The sequence below is a fragment of the Typopeltis vanoorti genome, chromosome 5, assembly GCF_054136105.1.
Source record: "Typopeltis vanoorti isolate ZY-2024b chromosome 5, IOZ_Tvanoo_1.0, whole genome shotgun sequence".
Classification (NCBI taxonomy): domain Eukaryota; kingdom Metazoa; phylum Arthropoda; class Arachnida; order Uropygi; family Thelyphonidae; genus Typopeltis; species Typopeltis vanoorti.
The window spans coordinates 37,543,326-37,564,435 of NC_143553.1; the positions used below are offsets into that span (position 1 = coordinate 37,543,326).

General features: G+C 35.8%; 1 protein-coding gene across 1 annotated transcript in view; it reads right to left on the reverse strand.

Annotated features, from left to right (window-relative positions):
- Nucleotides 1-21,110, reverse strand: part of Brd8 (Bromodomain containing 8) — a 575,604-nt gene that overhangs the window by 246,427 nt on the left and 308,067 nt on the right. The window contains exon 10 of the mRNA XM_090393081.1: nucleotides 15,841-16,392. Coding sequence (XP_090249207.1) covers nucleotides 15,841-16,392 — 552 coding nt within the window. The remainder of the gene's footprint in view (nucleotides 1-15,840; nucleotides 16,393-21,110) is intronic.

The following is a 21,110-nucleotide window of genomic DNA, read 5'->3' on the forward strand; positions in this document are numbered from 1 at the left end:
TTCAAATCAAACAGTATGAGAGGACAATCAACCTCTAACGGCTATCATTTTTAAACAAATATTTCATGATCTAAATATGAACTATTTGCACAATGAACTGTGTTAATTTATCTTACATAAGAAAAACATTTTTAACTATCAAAATATAAGAAGAATGAAATCTTTTATAAAACATTTGATTGGCTACTGATTTTACCATACGATTGGTTACCAGAAGGGACAAGGATAAAGATAATAAGATAGCTTATTTTATTTTCAAACTTGGGTGCATTCGTTATAGAGGAGTTGAAACAATAATTCCAAATAATCTATTACTGCAAATAGACTAATTTTTGTTAGGTATGAATTTGTCGCTTAATATGTTTAAAAAAAATTTTTTTTTTTTGAAAAAATAAAAAAGTAAACAAGAAGAACAAATAAAGGGCTCGCAAATTTGAGAAAAATTTAACAAAAGGCTCGTGCGAGCCCCCTCCAGCCCCTTATAGCTCACCACTGCCCTTAGGGGAAAGAGTAGGTTATATGTTATAATAGTACCATAAACTAAGTTTCACATTACTTCTACTACATTCTTTCTACAAATTTTCTTCATGATTAATCTGTTACCTGCTAACACCTTTTATTTCTCATAGGAGCAGGGGAGACAGTTTTAGCCCTATCATTCTTCACAACAGCTAGTCAAAGACTATCAATAATTTTAAATGGCATCCAGTGAAGGGAGGCAGATTATTTGTAAGATTTCCAATTTGCCAAATCTTCCATTTCAGAGTTCTAAAGCACTTCTAATTTTCATCAGTCCACAATCTTGATCATATTTTGGGACTTTTCCCTGCAATGCTGGCAGTAAACACACCTGTTCTGCTTCCCCTCTCATACTGTTTTAGTTACCAAACCTTGGATATTAACTCCACTTACATATTCCATAATGCTAAGAGTATTACATTCCTTTCTAATATCTTCCTTGTCAATATGACTCTCTGCTGATTGAAACTGTTTCCCACTCCCTAATTTTCTCGGAACTTGCAAATCTGTAGTCTGATGTTTTTTTATCCCCCACCTCCAAAGAGTTTTATTTTTTTTATCCCCCACCTCCAAACTTGAATTCAGAAGCATAAGCTAAAAACTGGTATGAGTACAGTCATATATACTGATAATTCAATGTTCTGGTTATTTTCTCTCTTACTTCAAATAAAGTTATTTGACTATCCTCCACCATACCAACATTGTATCTATTTCTAGATTTAACTTACACTATTTAGCAAACTTTGTGCTTAAGTTCCTAATTTTTAGATATATGATGTTTTCCATTTCCTATCTCTTGTGGAGTTTCATTTCTTTTATATTGCACATCACATTTATTAGAGCATTTATTCAATTTTAGTTTTAGAGCCTGTAATAGCATGCATCTTTATCTGGTATGTGACTTCATATCAACCAATTGACAGTGGTCTTTATGCTAAGACCACTGTCAATTGGTTTTAAGGAAAAATCTAGTCCTGATAACTCTTATTTGGCCTCACCCCAGCTTATTCTTCCCCTGATTTCTTTCTCCCCAATATGAAAGTCACTTCTCAAGTATTACATCAATCTAATCTGAATATTAGTCTAATTCTTACATTGTTTTATTTCCTTTTTTACCAGTGGTGTATTACAAGTATTCTACTCTAATTGTCAGGAATCCAACTTCTGATTATCTTTTTGAATTATGTAGTGTAGCCACTATTGAACTTTTATACCTCCATATTTCAACATTTTTGTTTGAATAACATTGCTCCAGTACTCTCTACCCCCTCCCCTTTTTTTAAATCTTCAATACTGAAATGTACTCTTGACTTCATTCTGCCTCAATATTTTGAATTCAGAATAACTGTTCTGAATGCTTATTTAATGTAATTTTTTTTACAAAATACAGGACATTTTTATCTTCAATTTTTATCCTCTCCAATTCCTTTTATTGTACTCTTTCCTTCATTTGTTTGTTTGGTTACTTTCACATAACTTTTAGACAAATTTTTACAATTTTTTTCTGCATTTTCTAAGGCTAGAGTTAATGCTGATGTGCCATGAACTTTCAAATATGAGTTCTTGTTTTACTGGATTACGACTAACTTCTTGAGTGCACTATGATATTCTGATTTTTCTATACTTCAGACAATTTCACTGGCTGACCCAGTAAATCATTGATGTATAGGGTGAGTCTTATCAAGGAAATTATATGTAATCTGCTAAGGTCAAATTCTTATTTAAAGCATCACACAATGTTTCTTTTCAATGAAAAATATACTGCTAAAAATTACATGATGATCATTTCTTAGTCACCCCCCCCCCCACACACACACACTTCAGAATATTCCTGTATTCAGAACCAGTATGAAGATATAACTGTAAACAATAACAATGAACATGATTTCTCAATGCAGCAAATCCACAAGAAATATGGATTTGCTCCATTGTGAATTTATACACACTGAAACATGAACAAGTTAAATACAGCTTAATTGAATGGTGTAGGATATGCCAGAAAAGAAAGATAAACTGTAATGACAATATAGGATGTTGGATGCTTCATTGTAATTAGATATTTGATAATTGCTCATTCATTTATAGGCTTAAAGTAAAGTGAAGGAAAGCATTTCAGCAGTGCAGCTGAAATGAAGACAGGATTGTTGGAGTGGTGTTAATTATGAAGCACAAATTTTAACCACAACTGGGGAGGACGGGGATGAATACCACCAAGACTATTCAGGATTCTTTTGATGTCTTTCTAATGAACAACCAGAGGAGAGGAGAGGACTGTGTGCAGTGAGCTACTTGGTAAAGTGAGAGATACTTTTGCTAGAGCTGGAATAATGCCCAGAGGTTAGCTATGCTTTGAATGACATTATAATAGCATTATCTGGATGTCAGAAAGATGAAAATGTAGATGGGCACTGTGGCCGAGACAATGATCCAGAGGCTTGACTGCAATTTGAGCAGGAAGCAAGTTTTTCCTGTACTTGGTTCATTCAAAGTATGATTTAGATTTGCCAATGGTCTCTTTTTACATATACTGTGTGCTGCAGTGTAGCCTGATCATGAATGTGGAGTTCTGGTTTCCAGCTACATATGATATACTGATCTCTTTTCTTTTCTTGGAATGACTTGGCACACTTGTTGAAAAACTATGGGTTGGATGAAAGTCTGCATATGTAAGAATTGCATTAGTTATTCAAATGGATCGAGTCCACGCGGTTAGCCTAGTGGCTTTGCGCTTCGCAACCATATGCCTGGGGAAGGAGAGTCCTAGGTTCGATACCGGTCGGAGACGTGAGGAGCTGAAGGATCTTCCTCAGCCATAGCCAAGTTAGCCGGTCTTGGGCGTGGACAGCAGGGTTCTTCCCCAGTTTATCCTGAGGTTTTTCATCCAGCAAAGCAGGCAAACCGGCCTTGAGAACTCAACACTACAGACATAGGATACACCGGGGTGTAGAGCTGACCACCTTATCCTGTGAACGGTTTGAGGTCCGATGATTAATAAACCCTCGACACCGCAAGGTAAAAGAGGGAAAAAGGAAGATGAGATGGATCGAGTGTTTGGATCAGAGGAGCAAAGAGCAATCAGCCGAAGGAAAACGAGTTGAAATTGAGTTAAGAAAAGATCGATGTGATGTTTTTGCATGGAGATTATCAAATATTGTAGTGAGCAGATGGACAATTTGTGAAAGATATCTCCTGACAGCAGATATTTTGGCAACCCCTTTCAGCTTGATAAATGAATTGAGATCAGTAGAAAGTACTATCCACTCAGCCACCAAGCAAACATTAATACATCAGTTGGTAGCTTGCTACACCTTTGCAACGAGTTGCCCTGGTGTTGTATCACGTTACCCCAGTCCTGAAGATACGTTCAGGCGCAAACTTTGTTGCTCACACTTGGATAAAGGATTAAACTAAATTTATTATACTCTAACCAAGTGAAAAATAAACTTTCAACATCTTTCTCTAAATCCAGAGTAATTTATTAAAAAAGGGTGGCACACCATTTGGCAACTCCTATAGGTAGGGATGACTTGCGAATGCTTCGACCTGGTATCTCAGCTTGGGCCTGGCTCCCACTGAAGAGACCTCAAAATAAAGGTCGAAACTAGTCTGGGTTGTGGCCCTTCACTTAATGCATAACATTAGACATATCCGCAAGGAGATGTGTTTTGCATTATAGGAGATACTGGGACAGGAGTCTTGGTAGCTTGCTACACCTTTGCAACGAGTTGCCCTGGTGCTGTATCACCTTACCCCAGTCCTGAAGATACTTTCAGGTGCAAACTTTGTTGCTCACACTTGGATAAAGGATTAAACTAAATTTATTAATTACATCAAAGTGGAAAATGTATTAATTAAATTTCAGAATATTAAAAATATATTTTTTAATAATGTAAACCAAATGGATTATCATTAAACATTAACTGAACAATTAAATTCAGTATACAACAGCAGAAATTCTTCAAGATGAAAGTATTCGTCATCATCATCATCAAATTCCTGATATGTACCCTCAGGGGAGGTGCAGAGGACAGTATGATAGTACTACATGAAAAAGTTATACCATCACTAACTTCCAATCAATAATATTCCTCTAAAGTAATCTGTTATCTGTCAACACTCCAACAGAAGGAACTTTTTACTGTATCAATCCACCTACATCTTAGTCTTACTCTGAGTATTTTTCCTGCCAACCTGGATAAAGAACGGTTGTTTTGCTAATCTTTCCTCTCCCATTCTGTTAAACTGAGCACATCATCTGAGATAAGATGTTGAAAGTTTATCTTTTTCTAAATCCAGAGTAATTTAATAAAAAAAAGGTGGCAAACTTTTTGGCAACTCCTATAGGTAAAGATGACCTTGCTACTGCTTCTGCCTGGTATCTCCAACTCTGGGCCTGGCTCCCACTGAAGACCTCAATAAAGGTCGAAACTAGTCTGGGTAGTGGCCAATCCCTTAATGCATAACAGTATACATATCCACAAGGAGATGTGTTTTTACATATGGGAGATACTGGGATAGGAGTGTTGGTAGCTTGCTCCACCTTTGCTACGAGTTGCCTTGGTGTTGTACTACTTACCCTGGTAAGATAGTACAACACTATATTCAGTCCTGAAGATATTTTCAGGCACAAACTTTGTTTGCTCTCACTGGGATAAAGGATTAAACTAAATTTATTATCATCTGAGATAAGCTCTACCAACACATTTCTGAATGATAAGAATGGCAAGCTCTTTCCTAATATGCTCATTTTAATATACTGCCATTAATGCCATCTGTTCCACTCCACTAATCTTTCTCAGTCACCAGTCTGAGACTGAGAAATACTCTCATATCTGCAGTCTCCAGTCTCTGATCAAGTGTTGTATTTGTAACTGGGAGGTCTCCTCCCAGTTAAATGGCTTTGACACTTTTGATATCTATAATGGGGCTGCTTATGAATCATGACTCATACCATATTTCATACTATTCCCAAAATTCACTATATATTTCTCGATTACACCCATTACTATCTTCATTTAGATATGAACAAACAATGGTTGCTAAGTCCCAAATCAAGAACAGCATAAACCTTTGACAGTATGGAACTTGTTTTATTTATTTGTTCGTTTTTGTTGTTGTTGTAGGTGGAGTTAGCAGGAGAGTTACAGAAATATCAACATAACTGGTGAAAAAGTAGTGGCACACAACTAAATAATATATTAGCATCTATATAAATAACACCTAAATAAGATGTTGTTATATCTGGACAATTATGATCAGGGAAAAGTAGCAGCAGCTATGGAATTCAACATTAAACATGAAGATAAAGATCTTGAATTACAGGGAATTTCAAATGAGAAACTGGATTATGAGACTTATGTGTGCCTACAATATACAAACATTTTTATGTCAAGAATAAGTAAAGGAATTTTTTTTTTTTTTAAGATTTTTCCTTTGACAGGAACAGTCAAAAAATCATAGGAATATAACAAGTAACTTAATGAACTTAGGTTTTGCAGATTTGGAAATGGTATTAGTTGCAAAGAGATTTTTGCATTCTCAATGCAGAATCTATGGTAATGAAAATATTTCATTTATTTAAGAATAATTTTTAAGTGGAGGAATAAGGGAGTAGACATAAAATGAGCAAAGATGGAGAGTCAGTCAAATCACTAGACTATAGTCTCTAGTGATATGAGATATAATAGATATGAGATATGAAATATGATATAGTAGATATGAGAGCTCTGAGAAAAAGTAAGAGAATGGGCATACAAATGGCAACATTCATATTAAAAATGAGAATATTAGAAAGAAACCTGATATCATAGCCATTCAAGGATATGTGAACAAAGTTATTTAAAGTGATATACTAGTCAGCTAAACAGAACTGTACAGGAAAGGTTAGCAAAAGAGATGTTAGATGGCAGGGAAAAATAAGAGAAATTTCAAGTTCCAGGTGGATTTATGCAGTTAGCAGTGCCTTAACACACTAAAATTCAAGACCTACGAAACTGCAAAACCGATAATAGATTAATTTTGAAGAAAATTGTTGACAGGAAGCCAGTACTGTAATTACCTATATTTAATCATGTAGTATCCTGCCTATCCTCTGGAAGGAACATATCAGGAAATGAGCATGTGATGATGATACATAACTAGAAAGCTTAAAATGCTGCATCAAAGATAAGGGGATAACACTATTCTATGAATAAATAAATAAGGAAAATAAAACAATACATATATTGTTTTATTTTCCTTTTTTTTAATTTAAAAAGAAAATTAAATGACTCTATACCGAGAATGACAAGTTTAATGTTAAGATACAACTAGTTTCGTTGAGTACATCGACTTCTTCAGGTATCCCAGCCAAAGAATTAAATAAAAAATAACAGACATGATGAATACATTAACATACTAGATCTGTTAATGTATTTTATCATGTCTCTGTTAGTTTTTATTTAATTTTTTTGCCTGTGATACCTGAAGAAGTTGATGTATTCAACGAAACTAATTGTATCTTAACATTAAACTTGTCATTATCGGTTTAGAGTCATTTAATTTCCTCTTTATATATATATATATAAAACTTAATTAAATATGCATCAGCATGATGGTTGGTTATCATGCGTGTTCATGTAGTAATAAAGGTGATGAATTTTTAGCATTTGTAAATTAAATGGAACCAATACTTATTAGCATTACAGAAGAAACAGAATGGGATGGGATGGGTAGAGTGTATTCAAGAAGGACAGGCAGGATAGTAAGGATACTGACTGCAGAAAGATAAAATCTAACCAGAATAGCCAGAATGATATAGTGCTGGTAACATGATACAGGCAAAAAAAAAAAAAAAAAAAGGGGGGGGGGGGAGGAAAGATCATGAATCATGGAAAAATAAAATTAACGAATGCGGAAGTGGAAGGTAGAAAATGTCAGTTGCTAAAAATACAAAGTTGTTAAGCAATCACTCTATAAATGCATACATCTCAGGCAAACCTATTTAACTATCTGGGTAATGAAATAGAATTAGATGATTGGATGAGCTGGAGATTTAAGGGGTAGATTTTTTTCTCTCAGAGAGTGGTGTGTGATTGGAACGGATTGCCATTGGATGTTGTGGCTGCAAGCAGTGTGAATGAATTCAAGAATAAGTATGATAGCTGGTTTGTGTAGTATGTGGCTTCCCTTGATGAGTTTCTGACTCCCTGGAGGTCTCTCTTAATAATAATAATAATAATAATAATATTAATACCATTGCATGAGATGGATTCAAATAAAGCAGTAATACTGGATGGAATATCAGTGAGAATGCTAAGGAATGAGCAATTGTTTGTACATTAGCAGTGCCTCTGACTGGGATAACTGAGTCTCAATATAAACACAATTTTTAATAAATAGAAAGAAAGAAAGAAAGATAATTCCATTATAAAAGAGGGTATAGCCTGGAAAGAAGCAACCAATATGGACTACTCAGTATCTCTAGAATCATCTTTAAAGTGCTGATAGAGGCTAGTTAGGATTAAACTGCAGAGGTAGATAGTAGCACTTTAATCCTTTATGGAAATAGCAAGTTTTCTTTTTTTTTTTTTTTTTATAAGAGGAAGTCTTACTTTAGCAATTTCATTATGTTTTATTATAGAGTGACTGCAAAGCTGAATAACAGAAATGGATATAAAATAAGTTTATGACTAACAGTGGTCAGAGTAATGTATCTAGATGACAAAGTCTAAGATAAGGAAAGTGTGGGACCACAGTACCACAGAATTTGGTACTTGGGCCATATAATTATTTGATGATGATGCAAAGTTAGAAAGGTTTAAAAATGACATTCATGATTCCTTACTAGAGCACTAGTGTTGGATCTTTTTTTCCGGTTATGGATGCATGTCATATAGTTAAAATGAAATACCTCAATATATAGTTAACTTTTAAGTATGTTATCCATATTAATTCTAATTAATATGGATATTGTCTACTTACACTCCCACTACACTTCTTAATACAGTTATTGATAATGGTAAACACTAAACACTATAATAGTGAATTTATTCACTATAATGGTGATACTATAATGAACTACCAAAAATGTTCCACAAAGTTAAGTACAGAATTATAAAGGAAATTTACTATAGCAAAACATCTAAAACTGCTTATTCTTTTAGTTCTTTTGTATTTATTTTAGTGAGAATGAACTATATTCACTCTATAGAATGAAGAACACATTTCAGTTACTCAGACACAATTTTAATAAAGGATCCAATTAAATAAACAGTTGAAGTTTAGTCCATAAATTACTTTTTGATGTGAATTCCACTTATGAAAGGTTGTAAATTTATAACATGGACAATGATTGGATTGGTATAAGAAGACAAATTAAATGGAATTCTATATCGAAGCTGGAAGATCTAGATTATGCACATGACATAGTTATATCATCAAAATGCACTCTATATATATATATATATATATATATACACACACACAAGCAAAATCAGATGCATTGTATAAGCAGCTGAAAAAACAGGTTGTCTTAATAAATCTTACACTGAAATGCCAAGAAGGAATTAAAATTGATCAACATGTAGCAGAACAGGTTAAGAATTTACATATTTGAAATCAAATTTTACAGTGAAGAACTGACAAAGACATAATGCAAAGATTGACAAAAGCAAATACTGCTTTCAGAAAATTCAATAATATATGGAAATTATCCAAATACTATAATAAAAATCAAAATAAAGATTTTCAATATCAATGATAATATGGACATATTATATAGATCTCATATAAAGAAATTGACAAAAAAAAAAAAAAAAAGGGAGCTAAATTAAATGGTTTTCCAAACAAAACATAAAAAGAATTATATAAACAGACTGAGCAAAAAAAAAAAAAAAAAAGTTTCCCCAATGAAATAAAAAGATCAAGATGGAAGTGGATTAGGCACATACTCAAAATGGACAGGAGAGTGATTCCAAGAGTAGCTTTGACATGGACCCCAGAAGGAAAAACGTAAAGAGGAAGGCCTGAAATAAACTTGAACAGAATGACTGAAAGAAACAAATCTTGGCCTTATGTGCCTCATGTTCCCATGGGACATGAAGAGGATAATTAAGTAAGGAAGCAGCATTAAATAATATTGTTCCCCTGTTCTGAAGACTAAAGAAACATGGAAATTTTCTCAAGGGTAGTCTCAAGCTGGATGATAAAATTCATCTCTCATATAAAGACATTTACAAACATCCATTCCGACAGTGAAATTTGAATTTAAGTGTATTAATTGATAAGTAGAAGTGCTGCCCACATGCCAACTTGGCAGGTATTTGAATTTTGAGAATCCTTGTTAGTTACAAAGTTCCATATATCACAGATATCTTCCTACTGGAATGTATTTATAGATGAGCTCAAACAGAATATGCAATCATAGTATGGATATTCTCCCTGTCAGGTCAGCCCTACCTTCCTGTGGCCAGTTTCCACAAAAGGGGCTCTAGCAATGATTATTCCTGCTATAAAGGGATAGTTTCCTTTATAGCAGGCTAGTTAGAAGAAATGCTAACTAGACTGATTTTACCACAAGCTGAGGCCTGAAGTAAAACATACCATGTTTTGTCTCCAGTGCAAGGATTCTGGTTTCCCCTCCCTCCCTGCTCCATGTAATGAGAGAGTGACACCCTTTAAGGTCATGCCATACATACTTAGAGATCTATAACCTCCTCCATTTTGAAGGTACATAAGTTAAAAACAGTGGTGCCAGAGGCCAGCCACATAGGCCCAAACCTGTCAATAATGAGTCAGGAGACCTCCCGATCAACTGGAGCATAATCCTGCTGCCACATACTCTAACAGGTTATGCCTGGAGAAGGAGTCTGAGTAGGGGTATGCAGAAGGTGCTGTCAAGGCCATGTTATGACAAGAAGACTGGTCACTCTCCATATAGATGTCATGCCCAAGAGTCTATCGTCTCTCACTGCATGTTTCCACTCTATCCTTCCATCTAACCACAAACAAACTTTACAATGACAGTGACACTGTGACAAAAAAAAATAATCTTCCTCATAAACTAATTCCAATAGAAAATGCACAAGGCAACCAATCATCACATACAAACTGTGCAGAATCTCCTCTTTAAAAACTCATTTTCACATCCATTTCACTAACATGCATGGCATTAACACCAATATTCACCATCAGTTACAGTCATCCAATACCAGACCTCCTACTGTTGACAGAAAAACAAACAGCATCTACATCTTCTACCATCCACCTCCAATGTCCAAATTACACACTACACAACTCCTTTTCCCACAAGCATGGCACCTGTGCATTTCTAAAATCAGACACTGCATGCTAGAGAGTGGCTAATTTAAAATCTCCTGCCTTCGATCTCATCTGGCTCAAAGTTTCCTTTCCCCTTCTAAGTAATATTCATCTGCTGCATTTACCATTCTCCAAACTTTTAATAACTACTCACACTGCTTCACGTTCCTCTCTATGAAATTCGACCATTGGCAATCCAATTACGTAAAGAGTTAGGCAATCTCCCTAGGCAACTGCAACATCCACAATCCAAACTAGCTCCCCTTTTCCAAAACCTCTGACTAAGGTGGATGACAGAAATCTTTGCAATAAGTAATGATCTACTGCATATCATTCACCTAATTACACAAATGCTTGACAACCCTCTTCATCCACACAATCCTTTGAATCTTTTTTCAACCAGTTCTCCCTACAAATACACCATAGAGATTACCTCCTCTTGCAGCAACTAAGACTACAATCTTGTACAAATCTCTCACATAATACCCTTCGTCAACCCACTCTCAACTTTGCATCCTCTAGCACTACAGAGGCATCAAATGGCCTCTGGAACTTCTCCTCCTTTCCATAGTCTGACCATTGCTTCAGCTCATTCGATAAATAAATCTTTCTCTCTCTCTCTCCCTCTCTCATACACAGAATGCCCTTCCTTAAGCCCACTTCCAACCTCTCATCCTGTGGCACTATAAAGGTGCCAAATGGGATGACCTCCAGAACTTCTACTTTTGCTTTCCATGGTCTATTGCTTCAGTTCATCTGATCCTAGCACCTGCTCTGAACAAGTCACAAAAATTATCCTCACTTCTAAGGCCTTTATCCTCCATGCTACTCAGAATCGTCATCTGCTTTTCCAAGTGCTGGCTCAACAGAAGGTGTATCAGAGCAACTGAAGGAAAAAATTCAGCTTAGTGCAGGTGGATTGAATCAAAAACTCCAGCTTCATACTTTACCTATACCAAAGCATGCAATAAATACAAAAGTCATCAGCAGATCCAAATCTGATTTTATAAAGGTCATCAGCAAGAACCTTGCCTCCTGTCCAAATGGAAGACCTTCTGGTTCCTTGCTAAGGCCATTAGATGCAACATCTCCTGCTCGCCTGCACTTCCACCCCCTCTCTATCATTCTGATAGCATCACTCTTTTCTTCAAACTCCTCCATTGATTACCATAGGAAATTGCCTCCTACCATAGGGGAATCCAAGCACTACATTTCATTGAAAAATTACAGTAGGTAATTTTTCAACAAAAACATAAAAAATTACTGAATAATGTATAAACTAAAAAGCCTCCTGGTCTTGATGGCATCTCTCAATTTATTCTCAAACACCATGGTCCAGAGTAATATCCATCCTGTATCATCCCTGCAATCTATTATACATAGCTGTGTTTATTCCAGTGTGAGGAAGCAATTGCATACCTATGTTATTTCAAAAAAAGGAGATGGACTACTGTCAAATTGCCTAAATCCTCTCCAAAAAAAATAAACAGGTCACTGATAGCCAACTTCTCCTCCTAAGAGGCCCATCAATTAATCAGTGACCATCAGTATGGATTCCACCATTCAAGATCCACTGCTAACCTCTTAGGTTACATCACACAACTTGTGCTGCCACTCTTGACATTTCCCGAGCTTAAAATTGTGTCTAGAATTGAGACCTGCTAAACAAACTACCATCCTTTGGTCAACCTGCTACCCTCTGTAAATGGGTTGTTAGCTTCCTCTCTGTTCATTCACTGCATGTCGTAGTTGATGGCTCCTCTTTGACCTTCACAACCAATGTAGGAGTACCTCAGGGTTATGTCCTATCACTTACCCTCTTTCTCATGTACATAAACAATGACAATGTACTCTCAATCACCCATAATTCTCTCCACAGCTTTGGCAACAATGGTACTCTCCATTCATCCTACTAATTTGACAAACCATGCAGTGCACAACTATCCTTCAATGGTGTAAGGACAATCTGGTCACATTCAATGCCAAACACAGTCTTGCCTCTTCTCTCACAAAAAAAAAAAAAATCTCAGCTCATATTTCCGTACCAACAAGTTCTACACAAATCACCAGACAAGATCAGATCTCTATGCTTCAACAAATATTCACCTCCAGCCTCTCCTGGCAGGGAAAAAAAAAAAATCATATCAACAGCTTCCTCAGCATCCAAAAAACTAGGCATTCTCTTTCGTTCAAGATACTATTTTACACCCACCCAACTCTTAACAATATGCAAATTCCAAATCTGCCCATGCTTAGAATACTGCTCACAAGTTTGGAGTGGAAAGCCTAAACCTTCACTAAAAATTCTTGATGCAGTCAAGAGGAGAGTGATTTGGCCCATTGATAATCCCTCCATCCTACAGCTTCACTTCAACTTCTATCTCACAGATGCTGTGTTTGACAGCTCTGTGCCTATTCTACGGGTAGTTCAATGATCATTGCTCCAATGAACTGGCAACCATGTTTAATAAAAGAGCAGCAGCTTCCCAGCAGCCTTTATCATGCAAACACACAAAACCTGCTTTTCTTCTTCTTTCTTTTATTCCATCTATCTCCGTCCTCTGGAACAGCCTGCTGCAAGAAGTATTTCCAAACAAATATAAACTGCAAATAAATTTGGAAATTCAGAAATTTATTGACAAATGTCAATAAATTTCTGAGTATTCAGGTGCACCCATAGCACCAATGTGGTTATAAGTCCTTTGACCTCTCATGTATGGGATCAATATAAAAACAAGAAACAATTCAGTCAAAATGCTAAACTGGGAGAACACAGAAGACTTAATAACCATAGAACCATATTAAAAATGAACCTGAAATAACTATTATTTTAAAATGTACAGGGTGTCTAATAAATCTCTAAATATTTCAATAATTTATAAAAATCAGAAAAATTGATATATTAGAGTGCAGTTTGCATGAAAGTGGATCACAAAGGGGGAAGGATTTTTTTTTGGGCAAGGAAAAAAATTAGTTCAAATTTTCACTGATAGAGGGTGCTGTACCATGTGCCTCATTTGTAAGATACATACAAATGAGTCTTATAAAACATAGGGTGTACTAGTGGAAGCTTATAATGAATGCATGCGAATTCCCAGTTGTTGGGGTGAACAGAAATATTAAAAATTTCGTGAAAAGAAAGGTTTGCTGCTGTGATGCTGATATTGGTGGATAATGCATTGTTAGTGAAGTTGTTTAATGTAAGCAGGGAATCTGCAGTGGAAGCTTTATGAAAGTTTCAAACAAAGAAAAGGCAAGGTCCTATCACTACTGCCTGACTACAGTCCCTAATACGATGTTTTGAAGAAACTGGAAGTTTGTCAGATTACCCTTGCACCAGCAGACTAGTGTTATCCAAAGCCAGTACCAGCTGTAGTATCGCAAACGAATGCACTTGTGGCAGAATCAACGAGCGGTGTAAGCAGTGCATGGGAAACTGCAAGATCATGGGCATAGCAAAAACATCCATATTCTGCATCCATCATGGTGTGTTAGTTAAACTTGTATCCAATACAAGTTGCAATCTATTTACCAGCTGTTACCAAGTGATATCACTAAGCAGGAGGAATTCATAAAGTGGGCTTTGAAAAAAGTCACAGAAGATCCATAATGGCTGAACAACATCTTCCGGACAGAAGAAGAAGAAGCACATTTTTCATTGCATGGGACAGTTAACAAGCATAACTGTTGAATTTGGATGCAGGACAAGCCACACTCCTACAAAGAGGATCCACTGCACTCCCTATTTGGTGCAGTTTCACTGCATCCATCATTGTGGGTTCCTTTTTCTTTGAAGAGCCATCTGCAACAAGAGACTGGAAGATGTGCACTGTGCTCCTTAGAACTGCTATGTGAAAATGTGTACCATGCTTGCAGGGGGAAAAAAAAATGTTCTTCATAGTCTTGTTCAGGACAGGGAACCACCTCATATCACATCTCCCATTGAGCAGTTGCTAATCAGCATATTTGGTCAAGAATAACTCATCAGCCATAATTGCAACTCCATATGCCCCCCCCCCCCCCCCCATCCCCAGAAATGATGACATCAATAGATTTTGGGGTTGTGGGGCTATTTAAAGTCTTGAGTGCACCTGAGCAGCCCATCTTTCTTAGAGGATTTAACCCGGCGTTAGTAAGGTGGGAAAATGTAACAAAAGTGGTAATGTGGGGTCCCACACTAAACTTACTTGCTTGAGTGCAACAGCCCATTGTCTATGGCATCGATTAGCGGGTTACGAGAGGGGGAAACTATACTAAGGCATGACTCACTGACATGCGTTGTTAAAAAGTTACAGTCAATTTAAAATCTTTGGGATCTGTGACACCCCACCTTACTAACGCCAAAAAGTTGCTTACATCCACCCAGATGTGCTCCATGCTTCTGTAAATGCTGTTCTCATCCGCTTGCAGCATGTAATAATTTGCTTGTGCCAACAGACACATTGAACAATTACTGTGGTGATATCTAACAGATTTCCTGCATATGAATAAATAAGTTTTCAATGCCATTCTGACTGTGACCACTGTGTCGCCCTCTATTGGTGAAATTTTAAACTAAAAATATTCCCCAACAAAAAAAATCCCCCCCTCCTTGTGATTCACTTTCTAATATACTCTCTAATATATCTAATACACACTCTAATATACCAATTTTTCAGATTTTTTTTGAATTATTGAAATATTTACAAATTTATGAGACATCCTGTATACTGTGGTCATACCAACAAAAGTGAAGATGAAAACATTAGTGAGACTGCAGGAAAAAATAACAGAAAGGAAAAATTCAAGAAATTAGAACTACTTTACCTTTGATCAAATTGGACAAAACAAATTATAGCCTGATCTGAAAGAAAACAGGCAAACAGCAGATAATTAAATCTTAATTGTGCTTTCCTGCATACTGTTTCAGATTTTTTTGTAAAATGGTAAAATGATTTCAAATTTGTATTAGTAAAAAAAAAATTGGCTCAAATAATTAACTCTTTAATAACAGCAGTAATAAAATAATAAAAAATAAAGTACCTTCTGGTTCTCCTTTTTTCGAGGTCACTTCAGGAGTAAATGTATCAGTCTTCTGTAAGAAAATTTGTGTCTTCTTTTCTTCTTCTTTGTCACTATCAGATGCTTCAATTTTAGTAGTTTCGTTTTCCTTTTTTGTTTCTAAATCAGTTATACAATCATCAGTAGCATGGATTCCTTCTTCTATGCCATCAGTATTTTTTGTTTCTGGTGATGGTGGTGCAGATGAAGGCAGTTTTATTTTAAATTCAACTTTATCATCAGGTATACCATCACATGTTTTGTCAGAAGTAATATCCTCACTGAAATTTGGAAAGACTATAGGGGTTACTGTGTCTGTCAAGGAAGTTGTTGTTAGAGTAACTGTACTTAAATTATTGTCTGTTACATTGGAATTAAATGTGGTTGAGAGCAGTGAGGCTTGCTTGGTTGGTGTGGATACAATAGGAACTGCTTCTGAAGATGAAGTTGTCTCAGAAATATGAATAATAGGCAAAGGAGGAAGTTTTCCTGGAGTGCTTGGGGGCATTTCCAGCAGTTTTGATAATGTAGGAGCTGTAAGTAAAAGTAACGTATTAGTAAAATTCAGCAAAATTACATATAAAATAAACATAGAAAAGTAACTTTTTTTTCCCATCATAATTCATCTCATGTGATTTGTTATGACTGTTGAAACAGAACATTTGCAAATGCAATAATATAACAGTAAGGGTGAAAAACATAACTAATTATCACAAATGAGTGTTTCTGCTGCACTGCTAAGTCAGTTACAATATAAAAATGTAAAGATGATTTGATGGATAAATTTCATCTTGTATAAATGTATTTAAGGTCAAGTGGTGACCAAAATTTTTATTACCAATATAAGATAATAAAAAGTAAGATAACGTAGCAAAACCAAATCTGGTAAATATATTTTAATGAGGATTCCCAATTAAAAAATTTAAGGAAGAAGGGACATGGCCAAGATGACATATGCTGTGAAATATTCCCAGAAATACAGATAACAGTTTATATTTTTAATATTTCATTATCTTCAAGGGTGGAAGATGGGGGAGGAGAGGGAAGAGAGTAAATCTTTTGCAAGCAGAATTGTTTGTGTAGCAGCTGTAACTAATGTTTCCTACTTTTTTGTATGATTAGCATAGTAATTATCAGTCATCCATCACATTTGTAAGGGCTCATCTATAAATAACAGAATACTATTTCTTTAATTTTTAGCACAATCCTCTCTTCCTTGTCATTATGATTATTATTATGTGAAAATGCAGGGAGTCCAAGGACTCATCGTAGGAGGGCACACACTACTCTACTTGTTATATCATAGTCTATCACATATAACTCCTTCTGTTAAAAATTATGCAACAAAGATAGTCTGCATTCCCTATGAACCACAAAGTTTCACAAAGAGCTAGGATTTATAATATAAACTTTATGAATACTGTAAAATTTCTGAAGCAGTCATGATGCTCCTAAAATTGTTTAAAGTAGGAAAGAAAATGTTAAACTATTTTTTGCAATGGAGCAATCTTTTTGTAATCACTAGGCTGAAAAAAAATTATATCTAAATGAGGTTTTAATTAAAGGATATTAATTTGAATACCTGTGTAAACATTTTTAAGGTAAAAATGATAAAAACGTACAAGACTTGATCACAGCTGAGATAGTATACAACTGAAAGTGAACCGAGTGCACTTTCATTACACTCAAATAAATGAAAAGTGTAAAACCAGTGATGAAAAAAGGAAACACTGAAATGACAAATTATACAAATTTTGAATTTCAAATAACTGAAAATGGATGGAAGGGGTTGTGAAGTGCAATACATAGCCTCTCCCACTCAAACGCCAACCTCACCTTCTCATGGTACATCGTATTCTAAAAGTACAAACGAGCACTGCCGACCGAGTATGGGTGGTATAACCCTAACATCCTAACAGAGTAAATGTTGTTAGATCTGCCTGTCCAGAGGCGTTAGGTAGCAGCCCAGCAACAGGCTAGTAACCTACCCTGGGGAAACTAAATATACTTTCAAATCTCATACAAAGAAAAGCCAGACGGATTATCAGGGAAAAAACCACAATTCAGGAAAAGGTAAACAAAATCAGAAAAAACATATAATCAAGACTGCAACATGGAATGTGAGAAGCATCACATACAAAGAAGAGGAACTTGATAAACAATTAAACCAAGCTAACATAAAGATATAGTAACAGAAACAAAGAAAAAACAAAAACGTAGAAAGAAACAAACACCTATATACAAATCTACAGTGGGATAAAAAAAAAAAAAGAAGAAAGAGCAAAAGCAGGTATAATGATTATCAAACATAAATTGAATTTTGGTTCGATGATACATTGTGGTTGGTCTGGTCGATGAATTTAGTGCTCCTGTAAAATTGGTGATTTTTGTCTGTTTTATTGTGTTTTTCCCTTAGAAATTTTTTTTATAGTATACTAGTGTAGATTTTAGTGTATTTAGTATTTTATCACATATTTTTATTATGATATTTCAGTAATTAATATACGTTTAAAATGGCGCCAAAAAAAGGGGAAGAAATGTATTGCTAAAAAAAGCACTGCAGGTGAGAACAAGACTGCAACATGGAACATTGTATCTCTAATAACTTTGTTAGCCATGCTAACAAAGTTATTAGAGATATAGAGGAGGTTAATGAAAATCAATTAACCTCCAAAATAGCAAAATTGAAGCAGATCATCAAAGAGATGACGAGGGAATTGCAAAAAGTTGAGAGGCGTGTAAATGAATAGAGGGAGAAAAACAAAATTAAACAGGAAAATAAAAAACAACAAAGCAGGGAAACAGGTAAGTCAAGAAATAACGGAAATCAGTTAAGTGACATTGTAAGTAAAAAGAAAGAAGTTGTTTGGTATGGTAACTATAACCAAACATGCTTTGATGAGTGAGGTATAACTTTGAGTTTTCCTGGAGCGAAAAAAATTAAGAAATTTTTAAGGGAAAAAAAAAAATGAAGGAAACAATTCAAAAACAGAAAAGAAAAGTAAACGAAATCGTAGTTGTAGTAGACACTAACAACTTAAATGGCAATAAGTTTAGTATGAGAGAGGACATGAAAGGGTTCTTGGAAGAGGCGAGAAAGTGAAAAATTGTCAGTATTTTATCTTGCTATGATAAAAATGAATTAAGAAGAAAGGCTATGATGGCAAACGATTCGATGCATAGGCTGTGTAGAAGGAATGGGGCTGAGTTATTGGATGTGTGGAGTTAGTTTGAGGGAAGATTGGATCTGTATAAGAGGGACAGCCTAAACCTAAATTTGTCTGGTATCAGGAGTCTAGAAAAAGTAATAACTGGTATGAGACCTAACAGAGAGAGTCAAGGAAACTAAATTATAAAGGAAGGAATGGTGTGAATGTGAGTGTAAGAGTGACAATGTTATATAACTGTGTTAATATCTACTGCAATAAGAGATGCCAATTAGTAGAGATGAGAATCTCAAATCTAACTCACCGTCATGCTGACTTTGTGTGTATATATATATATATATATATATATATATTATTTTTTATGTTGAGCCCATACACGAGAAGTTGGTTAATCAGCCTACAGTATATTAATGCCATGTAGGCATAAATACCATGTACGTATATACAGTGGAACCTCAGTTGTCGAACTTAATTCGTTCCTGAAGGCCATTCGGAAACCGAATTGTTCGAAAATTGAAACCGTTTTCCCATAAGAATTAATGTAAAAGTGGATTAATCCATTCCCAAACCCCAGATGATTGCTTATTTAAACCTTTACATCAGTACTTCATGCATAAGATCGTATACAAACATAACGAAAATGCATAAAATCTTACATAAAAAGAATAAACACAATAAATAGATAAAATAAAAATGAAAATTTAACTTCACTTTAACTATACATACAGAGGAGAGTTGAGGGCGTAAGTGGAAGGAGGTGAGTAAGGGGCGTCCCCTTCCATAAAAACATCAGGTTACTGTCCTTCTGGGTTTTTTCTCTTTCTCTTTTCTGTCTCTTGGCGCCACTCGACTCTGCTTGAGACACAATGGGCCTCTGTCTCACTAAAATCCTGTCCAATGACATTTAGTTTTACTTGCGTTTTAAAATGTTTCTGAAGTGAGACATGACACTATCACTGAAATGGTTTATGATGCGGTTTGCTACAGTTACAGTTTTGTGAGGGTGATATCTTGTCACAAAACTTTACACCTCACCCCCATTTCGCACACATTTCTTTGATCAAAGAACTAGGAACATCCTCAATCCCTTCTTCTGTGTCTGAAGATTTCCTCCGCCTCCGTCTTATGCTGCTCCTTCTGAAGGTGTTCCAGTTCTTCCATGGTGAGCTCATTCCTGTGATCCTCCACATCAGCATTGTCAACTTCCAAGTCCATGCTTTTGCCCAGAGACACAATATCATCGACAAGAGCAACATGCTCAGCCTCAAAGTCTCTGTCTGCTAAACAGTCTGGCCACAATTTCCTCCAGGCCGAGTTCATCATACTGTAAGTCACTTGTGCCCAGGCTTTGTCAAGGATTCTTAAGAAATGGAGGATGTTGAAGTGATTTTTCCAGAATTCTCTGAGTGTTAATTCTATGTCAGAGGTCACTTCAAAACACCTTTGAAACAGTGCTTTGGTGTAGAGTTTCTTAAAGTTCGAAATGACCTGCTGGCCCATGGGCTGAATTAGAGAAGTTGTGTTGGGGGCAGGAACTTCACTGTGATAAAATCACTCTCCTCCACTAACTCGTCCTCCAAGCCTGGAGGGTGAGCAGGAGCATTGTCCATCACAAGAAGGCATCTAATTGGCAAAATTTTTTTTTGAAGGTATTTTCTCACACTTGGGGCAAAGGCTACATGGATCCACTCAATAAACAATTGCCTGGTTACCCAAGCCCTACTATTAGCTCTCCACATAACAGGCAATTTACTTTTCATCACGTTATTTTTCTTAAACACCCTCGGAATCTCAGAGTGGTACACAAGCAATGGCATGACTTTGAAGTCCCCACTTGCATCTCCACATAACAAAAGAGTCAGCCTGTCGTTCACTGGCTTGTGTCCTGGCAATGCTTTTTCCTCCTGAGTTATCTAGGTCCTCTTTGGCAATTTTTTCCAAAGGCCGGTTTCATCACAGTTGAACACTTGTTGGGTAAGAAAATCCTCAGCCTTTACATAGTTACTAAATTCTTGCACATATTTCTCAGCAGCTTCTCGGTTCGAACTCACAGCCTCCCCATGCCTAACCACACTATGTATGTCG